We start from the raw sequence: 24869 nt of genomic DNA on the forward strand, positions 1-24869 counted from the left end.
TGTAGAATGCGACAAACACAGAAACTTTTTTTTTTTAACGTGGTGTCAGTTTAGACTTATCTTTATATCTTTAAGGCTGGGGAAGATATATGTCTTCTAGTTTGAAAAACAGTTTATGTTGAATCCATAAGCAGGCATGAAGATCGCTATACGCAGTCATTCTTATTGTCCTTGACCCTGATAAGGAACGTTATCGGCACCACGCCAAAAACACGAATGAATATTTTTTGCTCTTTCCCCTCACATATATTTTCTGTGTTATTTTCGATGTTTTACACTGTGCTAAAAGAAAGAGATGCGAGTTATTTGAGAATAGTGTAAAAAATTATACCTACGTTTCGCTCATAACAACATTTTCACAGATTCATGGCTTTTGATAGTTTACACCTCGTTTATACTACGAACCGGTAAAATTGTACCAAGAAAGGTACATTTATAAGTTTACCACATTAGGAAGAATGGAATCATGGCGTTCACATAATAATTCTTACCGCTGGTTAAGATTAGGCGCTCCTGCCCTTTTGAAGTCCCGTGTGTATTAATGAGCAGCATGTTAAGTTAGTTGTCCGTTTATCGTTTTGCAAAGTTAATGTTGGGGAAGAGGTACTGGAGACCTTTAGATTTCCTATCCATTTGGCATATAGTTAATGCTATAATGCTGGGTGGGCACAGGAATCTGTAAGTTAAATGTGTTAATTAGTACTTTGTAATATGTGTTAATTAATAGTGTTCAAGATGCCATTGGCGGTGTGTCGAAATAGATGAAGATGGTTGCCCATGAATAAAACCATCCGTATCCTAATGACAAGACTTATAAGTTACTACAAAACAACGAAATAGTAATATTAATTTTTTTTTATATGAATCTTTGAAGATTTGAATCTTTCTTTTTTTGGCATAGTGTAAAATATCACAAAGCAATCTTAAAATATGCATTTAGGTGGGAACGGGAAGAAATCTGTGCTGCCGATGTAGTGCTGCAGATATATTTAAAAAATAGGTTTTTTTGGAAGGATTAAGAAATTTTTATCTAAAATAATAATTCCTTTAGAACAGAACTAGTTTTAAATCTTTCAAAAGTTTGGTGATTTTATCTGAGACGAGTTTCTTAGGCTTAAATGATTTAAAGCTTTGAATTTTGTTTCCTCCGTTCGTAGTTTAAAAGCATATATATCAAGCAAAAGGAAATACTACAAAGAACCCTTTTCGTGGTTTTTATATATGTATTTCTTTTTGCTAGAGGTAAATATTCATTCATCTTTGAAAGTTATCATTATTTCGGAGAATGTAAATGAACATAAACATAAATGAGGACATAAATGAGTATTGAGCATGATAAGAACATAATGAGTATTGAAATTTCGTCTCTAAGAGGATAACTCTCACAGAAGACCAAAATTACCTGCCATCGTGGGTCGTGTTCTCATTGTGCATCACTGCAGTTTGTTATTGTTAATGGACATTTTAACATTGGTCGATATTTTTTATGATACATATTTTTATTTTTATTATTATCTAATTTAATGAATTATAATAAAATTAGTTTCGTGTATAAATAAATGTTAATACTTCGGGGCTATTAAACTTACTTTCATTATAAACAGGTAGTAAATTTTGTACAATGGATTTCTTGTATAATATAAAAGCTTGATCAAGATTTTTTGCTTTATGGACTCTCTGAGGTTTCTTAAAAAAGTTTACCAAAGTGAGAGAGACCGAAAAGACTAAAACTATAACATATTCCATTTCATTTAAAATATATATATATTGCTGTAAGCAACAATACAGGGTGGCTAACATAAAGGCGGGGGTTAATTTTTAAATTTAAAAAAAACTTGCTGGGTTAATGACTTAAAGGAATAATTAATAATGTTGAAAATTCTTAAAGCATCTATATTCTTAAATATATTAATAAAGTAGTTGTATACTATAATTTTATCTTTTTTGGGGGGGGTAGTGGGACTATATAAATCATCATATCCGATGCATCATTGTCAAAGGATCAAAAGGAATGTAGAACTTGTCAAAACATGTTTCCAACAAATGGCTGTCAAACACTTTTTTCATTATTCTCAGCTGTTCATTGTACTGATATTGTTTTTGAGTCTTAGAAAGGCGTTTTTAAATCTGTAATCTATGATACATCATGTCTGCTGTTGTTGGTCCTTCTAAATTTCCCCAGAAGACAAAAAGTAAAATTCAAAATAATTGCATATACCACACTATAGCTGAAAATCTCAGTTTTTCTCCCAAGACAGACATTTTATGAAATTTTTTACTCGTTATTGTACTTGCAGACTTCAAATGCTAAAAGCAAAAGAGCTTCACAGCGAAAGAGGGCTTGAAAGCTCTACGACTTTGCTTCTCAGCATACATCTAAGCATATAGAACATCTATTCAGGAATCGGCGGGCTTATCAATCGCAATAATATAAGTACTGGCAATTATTTAATTTTTAGTTAAAGAATACCCAAACTCTGATAAATTGGATTGGCCTGGAATTGTTTAAAACAAATATTATTTATATTTAAATATTTATATAGGTTATTTATATTAAATAAATATTAAAAAAGTATAATTTTTTTAGTTTCTTTCGTAACTTGATTACGTAATGTAAAATTGAATGAATTTTAATCAATTACATTTTTGTAATATTCGTGTACTGCTTGTCACGTATGCTTAAAAAAAAGGGTGGGGGAAAAGTGTTTCTTCATTTCTGGTTGTTTTCCATTGTAAGCATTTTGTCCACTTTCGCATGGTGGACGGCAATAATGCTGCATTAAAATCATATGTATGCGCACGTATGACTATTCCGGGCAACGTTCGGTTGCAAATGCGCAATTGCAAACGCAAATGACCATGTTGCGACTATAACTTGCTGCTACATTTAATATCATTAACTGTACTAGAAAGTGAATTTTTATGAAAGTGAAATCCAATTCATCAGCTGAAAAAAAGCTTTGTGTATAATTTTTGCAGATTCAAAGTTGTGGTTAATTGGATGATTATTACTAGCTATATGATTTAATTTTGGTTTCTGAAAATAAGATTTCTGTAATGCAAATTGTAATGCCGATAATTGGCCGATGTGTCAAAACTGACAAGAAATTCTGTAAATTTCCTAAGAATTAAAATCAAAGATAATCTTTAAGAATGGAACAAAAAGCTTTTACTGATAGGAGATAAAATATAAGTTGAACTTTATAGAACAATTCTGTAACTTATAGAAGGGTAATATAGAATGGAACAGGTTATTATGGTTATTTCTAATAGCATATCATTTTATCTCGAATAGTATTTGAAATCAGTACTCCGTCTATTGATATACGAGTATTTGTAAATTTCATTGTTGCTTCTTCCATGTTTTGTAAATTTTGTTTTGCTCCTGAAAAGGATCTACGTCAGATCACTCTCGAAATCGATAGTTTCCTTCAAAATCTACGCTAAATTTGCTAATTTTTAAATATTTACTGTTGTTATGAAGCACTGTATTTTGAATTATTTTGAGTTACTGTAGTAATGTATGTCTGTATTACATTAACATTTTCTGATTATTTAGAGATCTGAATTTTTATTATATACAGGTTTATAAAGGATTAGCTGTTGCAAACTCTTCAGCGGTTGAGGGAAAACATAATAATGTAGAATAAATCTGATCAGTTGTGATGGTTTCGCTAGTGTTTCTTACAATATCAGTTTCTTTATGTATCAGTTAAGAAAGGTTTCGTTTCATATTTGGCTGGAACTCGATGCTAATTCCTGAAATTAAAAACCTCATATCGCTTTTTAGGTATGCTGAAAAAGGTTACCTGAAAGAAAGAGTGCTCACCATTTAAAGTTTAATTAAATGAAAATTCCCAGGCGTATCTGATAGTATCTTGCCTTCAGTTCGGCAAACAGCAAAATCTTGACATCAGTGGAAAAATATTTTCTTAAAATCGACCATCTAGTGTCTCTGATCTTCATCCTCAATGAGCCTCTCTGTACTTATACCGTGAATTATGCGCAGCATAATCTCTCACAGTGTGCACTAGTAAATTGCACAGTCAGTTGCTTTAATAAACCACTTGCATTAGTCAGAAGTTTGGTATCGGAATTTTTATTAAGAAATGACATTCGCAGAATTTTCTTTTCATCTGTATATGTAGCAGCCCGGAAGCGGTCCCCCCCCCTCCTCGTTAACAGTGCGTAATGCAGGAAACTCGCTTGCAATCAGTTCATGTATTCGTCAACTCTCGTTTTTCTCTGTATTTGTGCATGAACGCTTATATACGTACATCCCTTCTTCCTGGCTCTACCTTTTAAGTAACTTATTATTTAATATGCAGAATGAAATGACGTATATATAAGTCTCAGTTGTTGGAAAAATATATGCAGGAATTTATTATTTAATATGCAAAATGAATTGATTTGAGGAAGATGTACAAGTCTTAATTGTTGGAAAATTATGTGCAGAAATAGACGTAAAAGATTTTTAATCCTGAGTGAAAAAAATTCCTTAGCGTGGAGTATAATTTAGTTTGCCGTGTATAAAAATGGGCTTTAGATGTGTGCTTTTATTTATATTATATTAAGCATATATTTCGTTGGCGTGTTATTTATTTGTTTAAAGAATGCATCTGAATTGCTTTAGGACATCCGCAGTTTCTATATTTGTATATCTCTAAAGTAAATAATTAGCCAGTGTTCAAAATATTATGTTCTGTTTAGATGTTGGAACATTGATATGGTTGCCTTTTTCTGTAATATAAAATCTTGTGTTCATGAAAAATTTCGATCTCCAGAATAGAACACAATATGTAGTTAGATCATATTAATCCATAGTAATTTTTCTTCTTTTTGGTCTAACGTCAGGGTGTCATTGGTTTTAACTAGATGATTAAAATCATGATTTAAATCACCCTAGTTGCGTTTCGTCTTAATTTAAATCACGATATTAATCAGCAGATTTTTGAAAAGAAAATCGTTGATTAAAATCAGATATTAATTTTTTTTAATATCTTTGGAAATGGGGTTACATTTAAATTACTGAATATAAAAATTAGAAACTTTATAAAGAAGTGAAATCGCTTAAAACATTCCCAAGCGTAAATCTGATGATTGAGTTTATTTACAACATGATGCGTGATCAAGGTAAATATGTTGTAAAAACTCAATTCTCAAAAAATACTATTAGTAATTAGTAATATTCTCAAAACATTGTCTGTATTGGTACAGTACATTTATGAATTTTAATATGCTGAATATTTTTATTAATATCTGAAATCAATGAGATTTTTGTTTTAATTCATGTGTCAGATATTTCTTCTCTGTCTTTTCTTCAAAATCCATGAATTAATTTTTATCATAATGAGTATCCATCAGAAAGTGGTTGTAAGCTAACATGTAGATAAATCCGTTGAAACCTGGTGGTTGCATTCCAGGCTTTATTTCCAACACCGAATGAGTATATAAGATGAAATTCATTTAGGAACTGTAACATAATATGTTTTCGTTTTCTGCAAAAATTCTTCACAAAGATATTCTTCCATAGTCAGGTAGCCATCACTGATTTATTCGAGATTAGCTACTTAGCGTCCATTGCAAGATAAGGAAACATTATGCTGATTCTTTTGATCCTATTTGATGTCTGTTTCGTAGTGAGGAAGGGAATTAACAATATCACAGAAGTACCTCGAAACAATATTTTTTATATAATATTTGAATACAGTAATTTTACTACTGTAAAGTTCATTTCTTTATTGGATTAAAACTAAATATTTTAATATTTCTTTTAAGTATTGTTAATGTAATTTTTTCCAAACTGATGCATTTCATATTGTTTTCAGGTGTCGTTGAACGGATTCAGGCAGAAGGCAGTTAGGTGTATGGAGGAGGTTAAGAATTGCCTAGAGAGAATTTGACATGGAAGAAGAATCGTTGCAGGTACTGCACGAAGAGGACTCGTTATCGAAGCGCCTCCGTCTTTCTCTGGACGTCGGTGTTCACGGCCAAATTAATTCCGTCTACTCCAAATTACATCCCGTGTCTGGGATATCCCACCATCGCAACCATAGCCTGGACTACCGGCTGAACAACGGCAGTCAACAACATACTCATCATCGCAATAGAAGCTTGGACTCTGTTCTCCAGCAAATTCCAGAGAGCAGCAACTCAACCTACAGCCAACCACTCCATTGTCAAGTATCTAAACTCCATGACGCAAGCAGTGACAGCGTCTCCTTGGACACTCCGCCTTCGTCCGCCAGTCCATCCTGCGTCAATCCGGTTCGGGACAACACGGACCGGACAAGTCTAGCTTCCGATGACAGTGGTATCTTTAATTCGGACGATGGCGAGCGTCAACACCAACGGTTAATGCCGGACAGTGTTCACGGCCTCGTCCCATTACATTCCTCGACAAGCGAACTTCCCAGAGATATCTCAGACATGGCCGAAGAGGCTATGGATGAACCAGTGTGTGATAACCAAGAACTAGCGGATTCTATTGAATCCAAATCCAAAGTTGTCATGTTTCCTAAGCCTCCACCCAAAGAGTCACTGTTGCTTCGCTTGTTTGAGTCAACATTATTCGATATGTCCATAGCTATTACTTACCTCTTCAACTCTAAGGAACCTGGAGTTCAGACATATCTGGGTAAGTGCTTCTATTTATCTCTTCCAAGCAGCATGAAACTGTTTTAAAATTCATCACTGAAGTACATGATCAACAAGGTTATGGACTTCTCATCTGAGGAAGGAGAATAATGTGAAATTTCAAATCCTTAATTTTTTTAAAGATCTTATTTGAGTCATATTAATATCTACATGAATTGCCAGTTTTTATGTGTCAGCTGTCGTGTAGTTGCAGCGTAATGTGAGTTTCTTGTTGGGTTTAAGGAAGAAATTGCTTTTGTATCATCCATTGTCGAGGCGCTAGATTGTATTTGAGAGTCATATATAGCAGTGGTCTCGGACTCATTGCATGCGGCTCATATGCTCGACCTGAACCAGCAAACAGCTAGAGAGCTAGATTAATTAAAAAAAAAAAAAAAATATTTATTTATTTATTTTAAGGTTTTCAAACAACTGACTGAATTTTAGCTTACTTTCAAATTTGACCCACTAAATATTTACCAAAACATACATGAGTAATAATAACAATTATGATATTTTTCATATGGGATAATAAGGCGGTATTTAAGAAACAGAAAATTTGCGATTTTTTAAAAATTTTAGTTGTAAATTAAAAAATCGTTTTAATGCAACTCCATGACTTTACCAGCTCAGCTCGTTATGGTAAATCTTTTCTCAGTACTCACTTTCAATTTCTTCAAGCAATATTCAAGCCTTCACTCTATTTCTTAATTTTATCGCTATTCTTTTTTTTTTTAAATATCAACAATAGTAACTGCACTATCACTTGCAAATGCATCCATTTTATTTCAGTTGAATTCATATTTATCTGTTACCATTCAATTTATATTTATCTATTACCATTCAGTTTAATTTAAATTTACCTATTACAGTTTTTTGTTCAGAAAAAAATATTCTGTGAAACAGTCTTTTCCTTTCATAAAAATTATTCTGTTATTCCTCAACTACTATGAATTCATCAGTAACACTTCGTTTGAAAATAGCAAGTTGTGACATCTTGATGTCAGTAATCTCATAATTGCTACTGAAAATAGTGCAAAATCTATAATTTTTGTAATTTAACTGATGTCTGACGTCATAAAGCTCTGGCGATTTCCTTAATGCGTTCCGCTACTTTGTTGGCTGACAGACTAATAACATTAAATAATTGTTGTTTAGCAAGACAGAGAAGTTCAGAGATTTAATCAAACGATGTATAAATTCACCATCACTGAATGGTTTTGATCTTTTTGCAATGATGTATCCAAGAGCAAAACTTGCGTGAACTATTGCTTTGCTGATTTATTTGCTTCCACGAACCATTTTGTTCTTGTTGTAAACCAAATTGTTAAAAGTGTAACTTTTCTTCTCTCGGTTGTTTACCTTGCAATATTTCAAATTTTTTAAAAATAATATTCATCTCGTACTGGCGATATAAGTTGCATTCTGTTTGGAACTGATATTCCCTTATTACAAATAAAACGCAATAAATTTTATTGCGCGCAACATCACAGTTTCCTATTTATCTTGAAAAATAAATCCGTGTTCTGTCACTTTTCTTTTGTTCTTTGTTAAAGATTCTTAATTTAATTCACAATTGTAATATTGTTTACTACTTTAATACAACAAGATGAAGTTTCGACCATTACGTATTATCCTGGTGACTGTCCAGGTAGCGCGATTTAGCTCCAATTATGGGTGACCAAACCCTTTAGAATTTCGCAATAACGATTGGCGATCGTTTCCGAAGCTTCCGTCAGCGGTCGATGGGATCATGCATAAGTACCGAATTATCATGTGAAAGCAACACTCAAACGTTTGCTCAGTTTCAGATGATTGGTATTGATGTGCCGAGATCTAACGACAAGTACAAATAACAGCTTTTAGAAGTCATACGTTAGTCTGTCTCTATCTATTTAGCAATATGAATTGCTTAGCTGTACATCCAGCTTAACAACTAGTGACTGACTCTAGGAAAGTAAAAGCACCTAGTGATTGCCAAGGAAAAAAATATTAAAGTTCAACCAACTCTGACGGCTGGTGAATAAATTTATAAATTGTATCGCCGTGCCACCGTTGCATAGGCATGTAAGCATCAAAGTCTGTAATATTATCATTTAACTGACATCGTATGTCCGACAGAGCGCTCTTAGTTAACCGCTGCATACACTTTTGGCTGTGTGCTAGCGCTAGTTTCGAATTTAGCTGGAATGTAATGACCGCTGAAATGTTTGCTAGTGCTCTATTTTCGTAATAAACGCTATTGCAATGCATTATCCAATGAATTTATGCCATATCGAAATCTTTAAACAGTGTGTTAAAACTGTACTCAATTTGTATTGAACGTATTGAAACGTAACTGAAATTTATTAACAGGCCACATAAAATTGCTAGGGGGCACGCCAATTCGAGACCCCCTGACTAATGTTTATGATACGCAAATCCCTTTTAAACGTTTTTGGAAATGAAATGTACATGAAATTAACCAGTATTTTATATTATCAATAAACAAAGTGAATCTCAGCTGAATTTGGTTAGATCGTCGATTGAATGGCTAGTAACTGTTGATGAAATATTTTACGCTGTCTTTTCGCGAGTGTTTGATATAATATTCAGCGATTATTTTTGTAAAGAATATTTAGATAGATTTCTCTTCCAAAGATTTAGATTAACTAGCAATATCTTTGTTAAGTTTTCGGAAGAGGATTTTCAACGGTTTTAAATGTACATTAGCTTTGTAAAGTATTTGGACTTTATTATATTCTGAACCGAAGAAATTCATTGCGAGGGGTGGTGCGATCAGAGGTATTTTAATTTAAGAAGGCGATGTTGGTTGTGAAGGAAAATGACTAAATTTTGTAGTGACGAGTATGTAAAAAATAAACTTTTCCCCTCCCCAACACATGCAGATACATTCAACAGCGTATTTGCCATGAACTTTATAGGATTGAGCTATGTGTATAGTCGTATTCAAATATGCAAAGAGATTGTTCTCCCCCCTCCCCCACTAGTGCAAGCGTATATTGCGTTATTCTTTGACTAGAATTCAGACGGATATGGTCTTAAAAATTATAAAACTTAGTATTTCAAATTACATATATCTTTGGATTACTTTAAAATACTATTCAGTCCAAGTTGTTTTGGGTTAATTGCCGTTTCCCTAAACGTATGTTATCTTTGTTTGTGGGGTACTCATTTAAAATGTAGATATATTGTGTTTAATATTGATTAGAGGGGGCTGATGTTGGAATAGCATAAGGGGAGAAAATCGTAAACTTTATTTAATAAGTTTAGAATTGAATTTGTTAGGCTGCATAAAATTTACTGTTAATTTGATTGAAGCAGTAGTGATCTAATCGTACGTTTATGCATCTCAGATGTGTACGGTGTTTTCTTGGAAATTTCTGGGGTTTTCCTCAAGCTATTGCAGCAGAATAATCGTATGAAATTAAAAAGTGAAAAATGAACACGCTGTTATGAAATTTCTAAAATATATCAACCTGGAAACGGTAAAATATTTTAATTTAGTCGATAAAATTTGTAGGAACTTGGCACTTTTGTTGAAAAACTTCGTTCCCAGTTAGATCATGAATTGAAAATCTAGCATATTCGAAGTTCAATCGCTTTCTTTATCCATGCGAAAATTATCAAGAGCTCTCGCTTTGAAATACGATTACGCGTCAAACTTTATGATAGAAGCCATGATCCAGGAATTTCCTTGCTGTCTGTACGAGATAGAATTTTTTTTAATTTGAACTAACCGCATACACTGCAATAACGTGCTGCATGCCTCCGACTACGTTGCGAAGGTAGGAAGTCCTGCATACAAGATATAAGCCGCTCTCTTTATTTTTATTGAAGCCTAGAGAAAAGTAAAGTGCGAAAGAAAGTTATCATTATGAATGACGCGAAGTCAACATTATACGAGCAACTTGAGTTGTAATGTGCCCTCTGAGAAGCTGCTAGTATGAAAAATTCTCCAAGTGCATGCGCACTTAACCATTTCTGTACAATTTGTTTTCTCTCGTCCCAGTGTATTTACATATCCGTTGTCGGCCCCATAGTTTGGCTGTTCGCCAGAGGTCGCGCAGCCAGATGGTGTGTGCTTCGACGGTCGGGCGGCTCTGTTGTACGTCATGTGATAGCTAAGCTCCATGCTGTGGTGAGAACAACTGGCAAGGGTGTTCACTCTTCGACAATCCTTGTCGAAGTCTCCCCATTTTATTTTTTTCCCTCAGATCTCTCGGAATGTATTCTGCTGTTTATATGTTTTATTAAATGAAAGCAAGCGTCTTAATAGCAAGATCGTCCTTCATCTGTGAAATTTGCTTCTATTGAGAGGAAATTTAATTATGACGACCAGGTACTGGAATTTTGAAGAAGTACTCATTCTTGGTATAGACCGTCAAACTTTTAGCCACTGTGCATGGCTCAACAATATTGCTCGTTCATTTGTTTATAGTTTGGTCAGAGAATGCATGGCAGCGTTGTCCGTCACACGATAGGTGCCGTTCATAGAAGATTCTCTTACTTACCTCATTTGCATAGCCTAAATCCTGCAAAGTAATGCAACTTATAATTGCTTGCTTCACTTTTATTCAGCAGCCTTTGTTGATGCAGAATGATTTGGAATCGAATTCGAAACAAATTACTATAGTCTTTTAATTAATTGAACAAGGCCTTGAATCATTTGAGATGAAAGTTATCTGTCGTTAATCGTATGGCTATTAGGCTTCTGACAATAAGACTATGAACTATTTGTTTTACTTCTGATTGAGAACGAGGCTTCTGACAATAAGACTATGAACTATTTGTTCTACTTTTGATTGAGAACGAGGCTTCTGACAATAAGACTATGAACTGTTTGTTCTACTTCTGATTGAGAACGTCACAGTAGGGTAAAGTGACCACACGTCCCGATTTTGGCGGGACAGTCCCGCTTTTTGGAGGACTGTCCCGCGTCCCGCCGATTTTTAAAAATGTTCCGCTTTTTAGAAAACATCTGCATTCCTTATTTTAAATGAACTTTAAAAATGTAAAGTACCTATTATTTATTAATTATTATAGTGAATATAAAGAAATTAAAAAAAAACACATAAAATGCATGCAGAGTGAACTGAATTCGGCGATGTAAATAGTTAGATTTACACGGTGGTGTTCGATCATTGTCGTTACGTCTCGTCAAGGAATATGTATTGTCAGTGGAGGAACAGCTAGCAATAACTGAAGGACTGTTTGCTTTCCACATCGTAAACCACAATCAAAGTTTCAGATCAATTGATTGTACGTCGCAAATGATCAAAACATTGTACGACAAAAAATTTGCATGTGCAAGTACAAAAACCGAAGCAATTATTTGTAATGTTTTTTCACCATATTCGTTTTCACAGTTGCAGAAAAAATTAGATAAATATACATTTATATTTATATATTATGATGCTTCCAACCACAAAGATTTAAAATTATTTCCTAGAATTGTTTGACTTTTGATCCAAAAACAGGAATTAAAATTAGAACATTAGATTTTGTTTCATTGCCGTGTGAAACTTCCCAAATAATTTTTGATTCAATAAGTACTATTTTAAAAAAGAATAATTTGAACAATAAAAATTATTGTCTATTCTGAGGATAACACTAACGCAAATTTTGTTGGAAAAGCTAGAAGAGGCATCAATAACGTTTTTACGAAACTTAACGAACGTTTGAACCAAAAAAATTATTCGAGTAAGTTGTGTAGCGCATATTTCTACCCAATACTATTCAAACAGCATCTGACTTACTTCCAGTGGATGTTGAAAATATTATTGCAAAAATTTATTCGTATTTTTATATATATACTGTGCGTGTTGAAAGTTTGAAGGATTTTTGTGAAAGCGCAGAAATCGAATATAAAATAATTATTGGTTACAGCAAAACACGATGGCTAGCTCTTTTACGAGCTCAGTTCATCCACAACCAAGTTAGATTATTTAACAATGCTGTGAAAATTATTGAAGAGGACAAAATTTCAGTAACGGAAGTGTCAAATAAAATCAATAATTTAAAAACAAAATTGCGAGAAAGAATTGATAACGATTACGTTCCTTTTGTTATTCAAAAGGACATCACTAAGTTAGAAGAACAAGGTGCCATTAAACCACCTATTTTTCTGAAAGAAGTCAGAAATTTTTATTATAACTGCTTGGAATATCTTGAAGAACGGGCAGTTCAATTCGAGGATATTAAAAACTTTCATTGGGGACATTAAAGAAGGAGATTTTATGGGAATATGTGGGAAAATCTTTTTAATATACACTGGTCGACATTGAAAATGCAACACCAAGAAAGAGTGGTCAGAAATTTATGCAAATTTTAGAGTAGACGCACGTCACTGAGTTATGCGAATGATGTGAAATGCGCAGCTCTCCGACGCACGTGAACAAAAGGCCCGTCCACACGAGGACGCTCCCGACGTAGTTGACGCAACTTTTTTGACGCCGGCGTAAATTCGCATGACGCAGAAGACGTAAAACTGAGTACGCTCCTGTTCAGCTTTTTCGCCCGCGACGCGCGCGTTCGTCCAATAGCCGACCGAGTTCTTATCACGTGTCATAATCAGAAAACCTTCTTGCTTACCCGTTTCAATATGGCGTCAGAACCACACAGAGATGAGTTTTTGCTTAGAAATATCATAAGTGTATACAGCAATAAAATAATCACTCCATCTTCAGATTTCTCAAACCGTATATATTGGTATAAATTTAAAATTCTCATTAAAGGGAAAAACTGTATATTTATAAAGCAATGATCCGACCAGTATATGCTTCACCTATTTATAACACCGTAAGTAATAGGAACCTAAATAAATTACAGTTTCTACGAAATCAAAGTTTCTGCCTTACAAAATTATCCTTAATTATTATAAATATTGGCTATATCATATGTAATAAAAAGCTCTATAAATATCCCAATATTAAATACACCAAAAACTAATTTCAGCAATATAACATCTTCTAAAATAAAGCAGTTGACTGTGAAAGAGTATTCAATAAAATACAATTACGAAATTTTGGAGGAAAGTTATAACTTGTGTCATACAGCAATCATTTATTGAAATTTAATTAAATTACCTTTGCAGCGACTTCTACTTGTTATATTATTGTTCACGAATACTGCTACCACAGATAGCTGAGTGGTCAGCGCGCTGCTTTGCGGAGCGAAACGTTGTGAGTTCGAACCTCACCTGTAGCTAGTACATAAATTCAGTAGTTTTTCTCATTTTGAAACGTTTCTCATATTTAATCATGAATCATTATATTCTTATTTTACCTATTATTATTGTTTTCATTTCTTATTTTATTCATTATTATTATTGTTTTTAATTTAGTTTAAAAATGTGCTTTGCTAATAGAAATCCTTATATAATAATATATCTGCATCTCTTTATCATATATAATCTATAAATTCTCTTTATTTTTACTTTATTGCATATTTTATCATGCACATAATTTCTCATAACTGTACAAAGTTTGAACCTCATTCTAAATTCAAAAATAAATAAAAAGAAAAACAAAAGGCCAAGGGAGGGGGAGTTAAAAAAAATATGAAGTTGGTTTTATTATATGGTGGATGGTGTATATAAAGAGAATTAAGTAATTTAATTCTCTTTATATACTGTATTCCAAACCAATTTTATAAATCCTAATTTTCATACAATATAGAATCTGCAAGTCTGTCAAACTGGTCGATACTCATCCTGAAGTAATTAAAAAACAAGTAATATTTAAAAAAAAAAAAAAGAAAAAAGAAAAAAAAAAAAGTCAATTCCTACTTAGGTCCACAAAGAAAAATTTAAAAAATACAAATAAATAAATAAATAAATAAAAATACAAACAGAATTTTTTAAAATTAAAAATTTTAAAAATTTTAATATGTGAAAAAGCTGTATTAACATCAAGTGTCATTCACTGCAAGTTTAAAAAATTGTATTTGAACTTGATGAATAAAAAGCATTTTATGTACTGAAAATTTGAACAAGATATAGGGAGAGTGTGAGATAATAGTAGGAATTTAATAATTCCGGATATTCCTTTCGTAAACGAGGCAGTAAAAAAAAAAAAAAATCTAAAATCTCTTTGAACATAAATAAATCTTTCGGACTCGTTCTTGCCATTTTTTGCGGTTTTGCCTCTGCTTAATAATTGCACTTAATAGTAAAATTTCAGCTATTAAAAAAAATCATCTAATTCGGACAACTTGCCGCAAACATACAGAAGCACGCGAAGTAATAAGATACAGCTCTGTTGACGCTATATTACAGCGTCACGTGATTTTTGCGCAAAATAATTCTATTGGTTAAACGCACTCTTCGCAAGCGTACTCGTTTGGACGCTTTTACGCTGGTAACGTAAAAGCGCGTTCGTCAGCTACGTTTCGAGCGTACTCGTGTGAACGGGCCTTAAGATGTAAGGGAAGGAACGTGCAGAATGGGCAATATTCGTGTCGTTATTTCTGCCAGACGAATTATCGAAGAAAATTGGTTTTTGTCCCAGAGTATGCGCGTAATAGGAGAGAATGCCAGGCCGCCGTCAACGAAGGCACTTCCAGCCCAGATAGACGATTTTACGAGGGGTATGGTGATCGGACTGAGAAGGGCGGGTTAATCCTTACCTCAAATCGCAGCTGATACCCACATGGATACGAGCACGGTGCATCGACTATGGTGAACAGGGTTGGAACAAGGAAATATGGGAAGAAGGAGGGGTGCAGGTGCAGCAGCGGTGGCGGTTCTGCAAGTCACTTGTACCGCGATTCTACAGCATGTGCAAGATACCCTGGATGTTCCCGTGTCGACCAGAACCATTTCCCATCAATTTATTGAATGTGGTCTGCACTCACGGCGTCCGTTAAGAAGATGGCTATTGACCCTACAGCATAGACGCCAACTTTTAGAATGGTGCCGGACTGGAGCGATGTAGATGACAGAATGGCGAAACTTCGTGTTCTCAGATGAGTCACGCTCCTGTTTATGCAGTAACAGTCGCCGCATACGTGTGTGGCATCGACGTGGAGACAGATCTAATCCGGCAGTAACTGTGGAACGCCCCACCGTGCGACAACGTGGCATAATGGTTTCGGGCGCTATTGTCTACGACTCCAGGTCACCTGTAGTTCGTATTCAGGGCACTATGACGGCCCAACGATACTTAGATAATGTATCCTCGTACCTTCAGGGGCTGCCTAATGCAATTTTTCAGCAGGATAACGCCCGACCACACAGTGCTCGCATCTGCCAACATGCTCGGCAAGGAATACAGATACTTACCTGGCCACCGTACTCTCCTGAACTGTCACCAGTCGAACATGTGTGGGATGTGATTTGAGGCCGTTTGCAGACTCTGCCCCTGCCTCATTCAGAAGACGAACTGTGGCAAATGGTTGAAAGGGAATGGAGAGCCATCCTTCAGGACACCATGCGCACTATGCCTAGACGTGTTCTTCTTGCTCTGTGGTGGTCCTACATCCTACTGAACCGACGCTGTTCTCGCTCTGTATTCTGACTATCATTTTGAAATAAAGATCACTTATTGCTGCTTGCTGTCTCTGTCTTTTTTCCAAATTTCATCACTTTCTGACCACTCCTTCTTGGTGTTGCACTTTCAATGTCGAGCAGTGTATTAGTAACCATTTTCCGAAAAATAATATTTGCGAAAATGATATTTTTGTTGAGGTGTTGTTGCTAAAACGATACGTTATTAGTGATGAAAAAATTAAATGTTGGTTGTCTGCAAATGTGGAAGCAAACAAAAAATGGATGGAGTTATTCCTTTTTTTTTTAAAACAGAATAATATTCCTTATGAAAATATATTAAAAATTATAGAACACGCCCTCTCCCTTCCAGGAACAAATGCAGCGACAGAACGTTTTTTTTTTTTTTTTTTTCTTTTAGTATCAATAAAATATGGGCAATTGAAAAAACGAAGTTGAACATTAAAACTTCAAAATCTGTATTAAGCCTAAAATATAATTTGACCAATTCATGTGAGAAATTTCACGACATTTTATTAAATGATCTGAATCTATTGCAAAGTATTCACTCGGATAAATAATATGACCGTGAAAGAAAATCATAATTTTTTTAATAAAATATTAAATTAATTAAAAAACATAATATTCAAATTATTGTTTTTTACAAATATTTTTATAGTTAATAATAAATATATTTTTGTATATTTATAGACAAGTATATGAATGTATATAATAAAGTATATTTTTTTTTAATTATTGGTCTGCTTTCATAACTAAATTATAATTCTCATTTCAGTCTATTTGTTCCGCTTTGTCTCAATAAAATGTGATCACTTTACAGTACGAGGAGCATCCTCCTCTTTCGCCGACATCGGCCCATGGAGGTAAGAAAGGACTTCTGTCTCCATGCAATCGGCCATACGAGAGCCTTCGGCTCCTCAAATTTTGCTCCCTCTCCTTTTGCATAGATGTAACGACCATACATACCTAAATTTTACCCGATGTTGGAACCCAGAAGCACGATATTTGCCTCCATTAATCACTGTGCCAGTTAACATTTATTATGTTCAAATTTCAGCTGCTAGTAAAATGATAGGAGTTTAACACATGGCGATACTTATAACTTTTCTAGAGCTTTCGCGCGTACTATATAATATTTTAAGTTCGAGTGGATAATTAATTGGGACTTTATTATCTAGAATTCAGAATGTTTTTTCTGTATGTTATTTTATTTATTTATTTTTCGGGTATGTTTTCCCCACATTCTTATTGCTATTTGCATATGTCACGTCCATTTCATCACTTAGTCATTTATTCTCTTATTGTTTTTGCTAAGCATCTGAAAATCAAATGTAGCTGTTCTGACGAAGAAGTGCCACCTTCAAATTCAGACCACCAAGCAATTTTTTAGGGCTTTTTGTGTGTTTTGTCTTAATACAGCTAGTAAGTTGTAAGGATTATGTTAATTTTATTAACAGTTACATTTTAAGTTAAAGTTCCTTTCCTGTCAAATTCTTAACTTCAACTTACTACTTCCGACCAGAACGTAGTTTTGGAATTTGCTGAATATTTAATGAGGAGGAGCATTATTTAAACCACGAAGTTACTTACTGAGACAGAGAGAATCAGAGTTTCTGAATTACGCGCGTCTGCCTTTTTGGCCGCTCTCTCTGTCAAAGCTGTTTTTACGCTCGGCCGTACTCAGGCCCTTGCTAAGCTTCGTAGTAAAGTAAGTTAAGGGGCCAACTCTAATTGAACCTGGATAGCTTTGGCTATACTTATTTAGTTAATCTTAGTTTTAGTTTAATTCTTAGTCTTTTAAGTTCAAGTCCAAAGTGCGGGCTTTACTTGTACACTCCCAGGCGGAGTTTTGTTAAATCTTATCGGAATAATAAAGGATTAGTTACCCTTCTCTCTTGTTGTTTCTTGTCATCGAACGCTAGCGATTATTCGCTTATCAGTTCTTAGATTCCTCACTTCCAACATTAACTTAGAATTCCAAAGTGAGGTACTCTACAAAGTTAATAAGTCTAACAAATAATTCTTTTATTGTAATTAAACGTTATGCAGCCACAAATAACTTAATATCTTGGCACATTAATTGTATCCGTTCCATAACATAACATTTACATTTTTGATATTGTTGTGGTAGAAAGAAAGCACCGATGTACCGTCTTAGCAGGAATAGAAGCAAAGTGCTTTGCATTCAAAATGTAATCCTAATTCAGAATTGATTAGTTTCGATTTCAATGCATTTAATTAGATAATTATTATTGGCTTTTTGAATTTTACTTCCATTTACGTCAGCAGCGTTATTTAAAAATCATACGATATGCATTAATCTAGAAATATTCCAGAAAAAGTTATTATAAGCAGTTGTTGTTTTTAGAATGGAAAAGGGAAATGCCGAAATTAAAATTAAGAATAAAAAGGCATTGCTAATTTAAGTTATAATTTTGATTACTTATTTTTTTATCTTATACATACACACACTTATCTTCATAATGTGACTCATTTTGATTAGACATTTCTTCTAGTCAATCAATTAAAGTTAACCGCTATAAAAGGTAAAAATTTTTGTCCATATATTACGATAATCATCTCCTTTTTCTTCAGCCGGCCAAGTAATCCGACTGTAAAGTAATTACCTTTAATTGCTAGTCTTGCTTTGTATAAATAAATTATTCTTGTTTTCTAGGAACTATTAACAAGAACTAGTACTCAAAAAATTTATGTGTAAAAAAAATTTCCGGTAAAAAATGGTGGTATTGTAAATGCTATATTATACGTAGTAGGGAATGTTAGTTATTTGGGGTAAATCTTTTGTAAGTCGGTGAAGAATGAAATCCTGAAGCTGCGCTCGGCATATAGAAAGGGACTCTTCTTTTGTGGAACATTTTATAATCAGTCAAGGTCATATAAACTTTGCTTACTTTTATTAATGTTAGTATGCTATACTTCAGGCTTCCGTAGAAAGGAAACTAAGCTCTGCTATAGAACCAAGAATGTTTAGAGGCCATTATTAATAAAAAAATAAATAAATAAAAGAAAGGCCATAGGATTTTTCCCGGTGAAGACACAATTGATTTGGTTGGGGTGCGTAGGTATTGTTATGGTTTACCCTTTGTGTAACGTCTGTTGGACACAACCGAAAAAAATTCACCAAGTCCTTTTCCCTTCCCGTTTGTCAAGCCAGGTGACTATCATGTACTTTATGTATTCGCTTTCTATTCTAACCTCCATGGCTTTAGCAAAACAAACCATAGTAACTTAGTTATTATAATCTTTCTTGGATGTCGATGGCGTAGGGGTATTTTCTTATAAATTCCTTTTAATTCTCTCAAATTTTAACTCGTTAAAGTTTATTTTAGAATTTTTACTTTATTTTATGCAGTTAACCCAAAACCACTGTTAGGTCTTATACCTACCAGCTGACTGAAATTAAATTGGTGACCACGGTGTCCATGAAGAGCATTCAGGAGGAACATTCTAATCGCGTCAGCAGAAACTGAGATTTCCATTGCGGTCAGTTTCTCAGGAAGAAAAAGTATGAATTTTTTCTATGCTGTTATGAATTCTGTACCCATGGTCATAGGGTTAAGTATACAATTTAGCTATGGTGTCAACAAAGTTCGAATCCCCGCTAACGGGTAAGCTGGATTAACCTTTTCGAAATTATATTCCACCCACCTGCGTCTGATATTTTCAAAGTAAATACAGCTGAGTTGCAAAAGTATAATTTTTATTAATAGAAGTTCTAAATATGCAAATACATGGTTCCCGATGGAGAAATACCTTTTGCTCGCCACTAACAATGATCCATACGACCGGTAACCAATAGGCTTGACAGAGACTACTGGTGGTGCTTTTTAATTTTGATTAGTCTGTCTTCATACTAGTTAAAATTAAGGTAAATATCATGTTTCACATATAGTAACTATCATATGCTGAAGCCTTAAACTCATTAATCCCTAGTTAAACTTTTAATATTCATAGATTACTGAGATTCAGTTATTAAGATTCGAATAAATACCGAAGTGGAGTATCATCATAAATGAATGCTTCAAAGTAAAGAATTGCGGATTGTTTCAGAGTTTGAATCTAAAATTTTTTGTCATAATTTTAATCTGATCAGTTCATTGTTGATTATTTGAAATTAAAAAAAATATCCATAACATATTATTTTCATATTACTTACGTCAATGTTATAATAAAATATTTAGGTTTGTTGATAAATCTTGTGTCTGCCACTCATCAGTTCCTTTTGGCTGTGCGTAGATTTCACATTGCACAAAATATTTAAGTTATTGATGTTGTGGGACTGCTTCATAAGGCGATGATCCGTCATTAAGATGCCGGCGTAATTATGCAAGTCTGCCACTGTTCTGCTATATAGAAGCCTTCCTAAGACTCCAGCATGAAGGTGTCCCCCTCTTCCCCCACGCTTATGAAGTTCTCTTTAAGTTCAAAACTGATCTTCATAGGATTATGGATGTCTTTAGGTTGAGGCATCCTGTTGAAGATTTCTTTCGTGGAGAATGACCAATTTGTATAAAGTGGAACTATTACGGAGACATCCGAATAATATCTGTTTAGATATTGTGATAGACGCATTGGGGATTAACTCAGTGGGATAGTTTTCAAGAATTTCAGAGTCTGTAAATAGTGGCTGAAGATCATTAGATGTGTTTATCCGGTGCCTTATTTTACGTGTATTTATTAACTTATTCCAGAATCTGTTTTATAGAAAGTTTAACTTCCCGTGCTTTAGATTCATTTGCTTCATTTCGTTGTAAATTCTTTTATAACTTGCGATATTTTATTGCCATTTTCGAGAGTATAGTTTTTTGCGTGTGGCTGTATTCCCTCATGCTTTTATCCGATTTTCTTGAAAAGTCGATCATGGGGCTGTTTATATAGCATCTTTCTCATCATTATGCGTGAAGCTTTCAATTTAGAATTCTTTCATTTAAACATTTTTTTTTAATTTGGGAACCTATATTATTCATTTTTTTTCTTTATTATATTCAATAAAATTCAAAATAGCAATTTTTAAACATACGGTAACATACGGTTATTGTATCTTAATACGGTAACCTGTTTTTATGTTTATTAAATTCAGCATCATTAAAGAACTATTCAAGCGGAATATTTAAATCTTTAGTGAGTCAAATTTAAATACTGCTTTACTTAGATGAGCGTTCGGTGATTTATAGCTGAACATTCGAGAGTTGTCTATCGAGAATGAAAGATTTTTCACAATGGAAAACTAACTCGAAGCGAATGGTGTCGATTGATGGGCGACATTACATAAGTTTAAGAGGAGTCTAAAGGAAAGAATAAGTTTCATTATTTCAGATTTTGGAAATTCCGCAATATCTTACTTAATATATTGATAGGACCAAATGTTCTTCATCGCAGTAAGTTCTTATTTTAGCTTGTCCTATTTAAATGGGACACGTGCTGTTCGAAATCAGCATTGATCTGCAATTGCTTTAGTTTTCGCTTGCGGCATTGGATTTATTGATGGTTGTTCGGATAGAACACCTGCATATTTATTTGTTCACTTTTCTTTTGACCCATTTCCTCTCATCTGTCTTATATTTTTTAGGTATCATTCATTTAAATTGAGATTCCTGAATGATATGACACAAGAAAAAATACGCGCTGTCAGAAATTGTTTTGGATATGCATACAAGCGCCGAAAGTGGCAGTACTTATTCTAATCCAGTTCTCAACTCGTTAAAGTAATGAGTCTGTGTTCATTACATAAAAGGACAGGCCTTTTCAGTATGCTGCTACGCGTGCCGAAGTCAGGAGTTACAAACTAATTTCGTTATTCACGTAAACGCTTTTATTTTGAAAACTTTGGCTGGAATAGCTGAAAAATGGTATTTAGAGGTATTAAAAAGCTTCTACCTGCAAACTGTTTTATGTTCTACCTGCAAATGTGTATATCAATTACTTTTAAAATTCTTTTGACAGCCTTCAATTTGTTTTAAATGCAGTTGGTTTTTGTGATCGCTGTGGTCTCTGAAAATAGAAATAAATTTATACAAAATTTGTGCGCATTTACATGTGAGGAAAACAAATCGTCCAAATTATTTATTCACCAAAAGCCAAGAGCGGGAATTCTACGAATAAAAGAAAAGGTTTTGGAAAGAAATTATTTTTGTTTCAAAAAAGAATCATGTATATGTCTTTTAAACTCTTGTTACAAGTGTTTCTTGCGAACTTCTATTGTGTTAGATTTATAATACAGAAGAGCGGGATAACTTTTTATGTTAAGTGTATGATAATTGTTTTTCATTCATGAGATGCGTGCGTATTCGTTCGAGTACTTCATGGTCACCATTTGAGAGATGAGTGTAGTCAGTTTCTTTTTGCTTGAGATCTGCGTATATGTTTTAAGCCGTTTTTGTTTTCAGTTTATGAACATTTTTGTCAAACAAATATTCTTTAGTTTTTCCTCCTTAATTACATCCTTCTCAAGGGCATTTTCTGATGAATCGATATTTCATTTCCGTTCGTCGAAACTGTTTTTGTTCTTCTGACCAAATATTTTTATTATGAATTCCCTTTGTAATATCCGCATGCATATTTTTAAGTGCCGTTTTCAGTCTACACTTTAAGTCAGACTTAGTATTTTAATGATGCTGAGATTTTAAGCATCTCAATTTTCTTTTTTCTGTTGCGACGAGAAAAATTGCTGATGCCAGAGAAGCACTGATAGCAATAATTGACGTATGAACTTTGTTTTCTGTTTCTGACATTAATTCCTTACACGTAAATCCACTTTCTGTTGAGTAACATTGAGCATGCTGCCATTATTTTTTTTTTTAATTTATTCATTTGTTTGTCAACTTTCTTCTTCAGAACGAAAATTCCCAACATCGTATAGTACGAATAAATTTCGTAATTTTAGAAATGGTTTTTCAAGCAGTTAAACAACATTAAATTTTCTGTGCCTGCAAAGCTGAATATCAGAGTTGATTGGACAACGGATTCCGTAAGGCATACCGCATTAATAGCAAACTATCACTAAAAGAAAAACACCTGCTTTTATTATCACATGGAAAAACGGAAATAATTATTTTGCAGTAAAACTGCAGTTATAAGGAACTCTAGTTATTCGAATTGCCTTTTTTTTTTTTTTTTTTTTATCTATTAAAAATTAAGCTTTGGTTTGTAATCAGTAATAATTTAGTAAGCCAGTAAACATGTCAGTACGCTTGGAAAATGTGTAGCTTTTAGATTCTAGCAGGAAAAAATAATTAATCATTAAGAACATTGTTCTTCTTACCTTGTAAGTCATATCTCTGCCATTCTTTTTCCAAATATCTACTTTGAAGTTAGTTTTATTATTTTACATGGATTAAAAATAATCTTGTTATTTGATGCTATTGGAATAGACTTACAGTTTGCATTCTGTTTAACATAAGCACGAAGTAATTCCTTTAATTTGTACACAGTAAGAATAAAAACAGGAATGTATGTTTACTTTCGAAATGTATATAAATAAAAATTAATTATTTTAGTTGGAACAGAAATTGATTGTATGCTTGAATAAAAAAAAGCGTTAAAAAATCATTATTCCATTTTCAGTTATTCAGAAAATGGGAAAAGGGTTTTGTTTTTCGTTTAACGGAGGTGGGGGTTACTCTTTTTTAAATGTGTTGTGTAAGATTTATAAATATATTCTTTAACTGTAGTATGCTACATTTATAAATGGTTGGAATGAGACACTTTCATGAGTTTCTTCGTTTTAAAGGTGCTGCTATCTTTGTGTGGATTGATTATTATCTTTTTACGATTACGAGAACTGTGGGTTTATATATATATATATATATATAAATTTGAAGAAAGCAACTTATTTAAGGGTGTGGCGAACTTACGGGTATGTTTCTGTCTTAGAGTACAACGACTGATTTGTATTTTTATCGTGGGTCACCGTTATGAAGGTGTCAAAGTAAGACTCCATCATTTGTATACTACTGCAAATAGTATCAGGCCAACAGAAAGGGGAGCGGCATATTTTCCGTTTATTCAATCTGGCTGTCGTCCGGGTTAGCTAGAACAAATGTGATTTTGTAGAACTTGTTAGAATTCGACAAGTTTGCTGAGGACCAGATCTTGGTGTCTTCAGGGTTTTCCTCGCATTAGTTGTTGATTTGTTCTGTGCAAGATTACATGATATCAAAACAAAAGGTATAAAAAAGTGAATATATATATACATTGAAAAAAGGCTGAATTTAATAAATAGCCTCTTTCCCTCTGTGGCCCAACAATGGCCGAGCGGTAAAGTCGCTGAACACTGGAAGTTCGATCAGAGGTTTGAATCGGGCGAACGGGCTGGCTGAATGGGCTTTTTTCGTCGTTTTCCCCATGTGTAACGTATATACGGGCCAGTGTTCCCTAGAAAGTTTTCCGCGAAGGCATCCCTTCCCTTAGGCAGATAGCCCTCAAGGCTTTGCCGTAATCACATAAACCAAACCAAACTTCTCCTTCATGTATCATTGAGTTAACACATTCTAACAATTCGGAATCAACCGCTCTTTGCCATCTGTTTTATTAAAAGGAAAAATTATTTTTAATTGTTTCGATCTGTAGTTTTCATGCTAAGATTACAATTTTGTCTGATTTTGCCTTTAGTAAATTTTTTCTCTGTGTTGATAAATGTTTGTAAACTGGCGTCGGATTTTATCAATTTCATCTCCACCTACCCCTGAAAATATCTCGCTACTAT

General features: G+C 33.7%; 1 protein-coding gene across 2 annotated transcripts in view; it reads left to right on the plus strand.

Annotated features, from left to right (window-relative positions):
* LOC118193160 (phosphatidylinositol 4-kinase beta-like) overlaps nucleotides 1-24869 on the plus strand; it is a 177382-nt gene that overhangs the window by 67205 nt on the left and 85308 nt on the right. For both annotated transcript variants that reach the window (XM_035364201.2, XM_085816666.1), the window contains exon 2: nucleotides 5829-6637. In XM_035364201.2, the coding sequence (XP_035220092.1) occupies nucleotides 5905-6637 (733 nt within the window). In that variant the 5' untranslated portion in view covers nucleotides 5829-5904. The remainder of the gene's footprint in view (nucleotides 1-5828; nucleotides 6638-24869) is intronic.

The sequence above is a fragment of the Stegodyphus dumicola genome, chromosome 1, assembly GCF_044657685.1.
Source record: "Stegodyphus dumicola isolate Sdum_Otavi_A_Nest chromosome 1, ASM4465768v1".
NCBI classification, from domain to species: Eukaryota; Metazoa; Arthropoda; class Arachnida; order Araneae; family Eresidae; genus Stegodyphus; species Stegodyphus dumicola.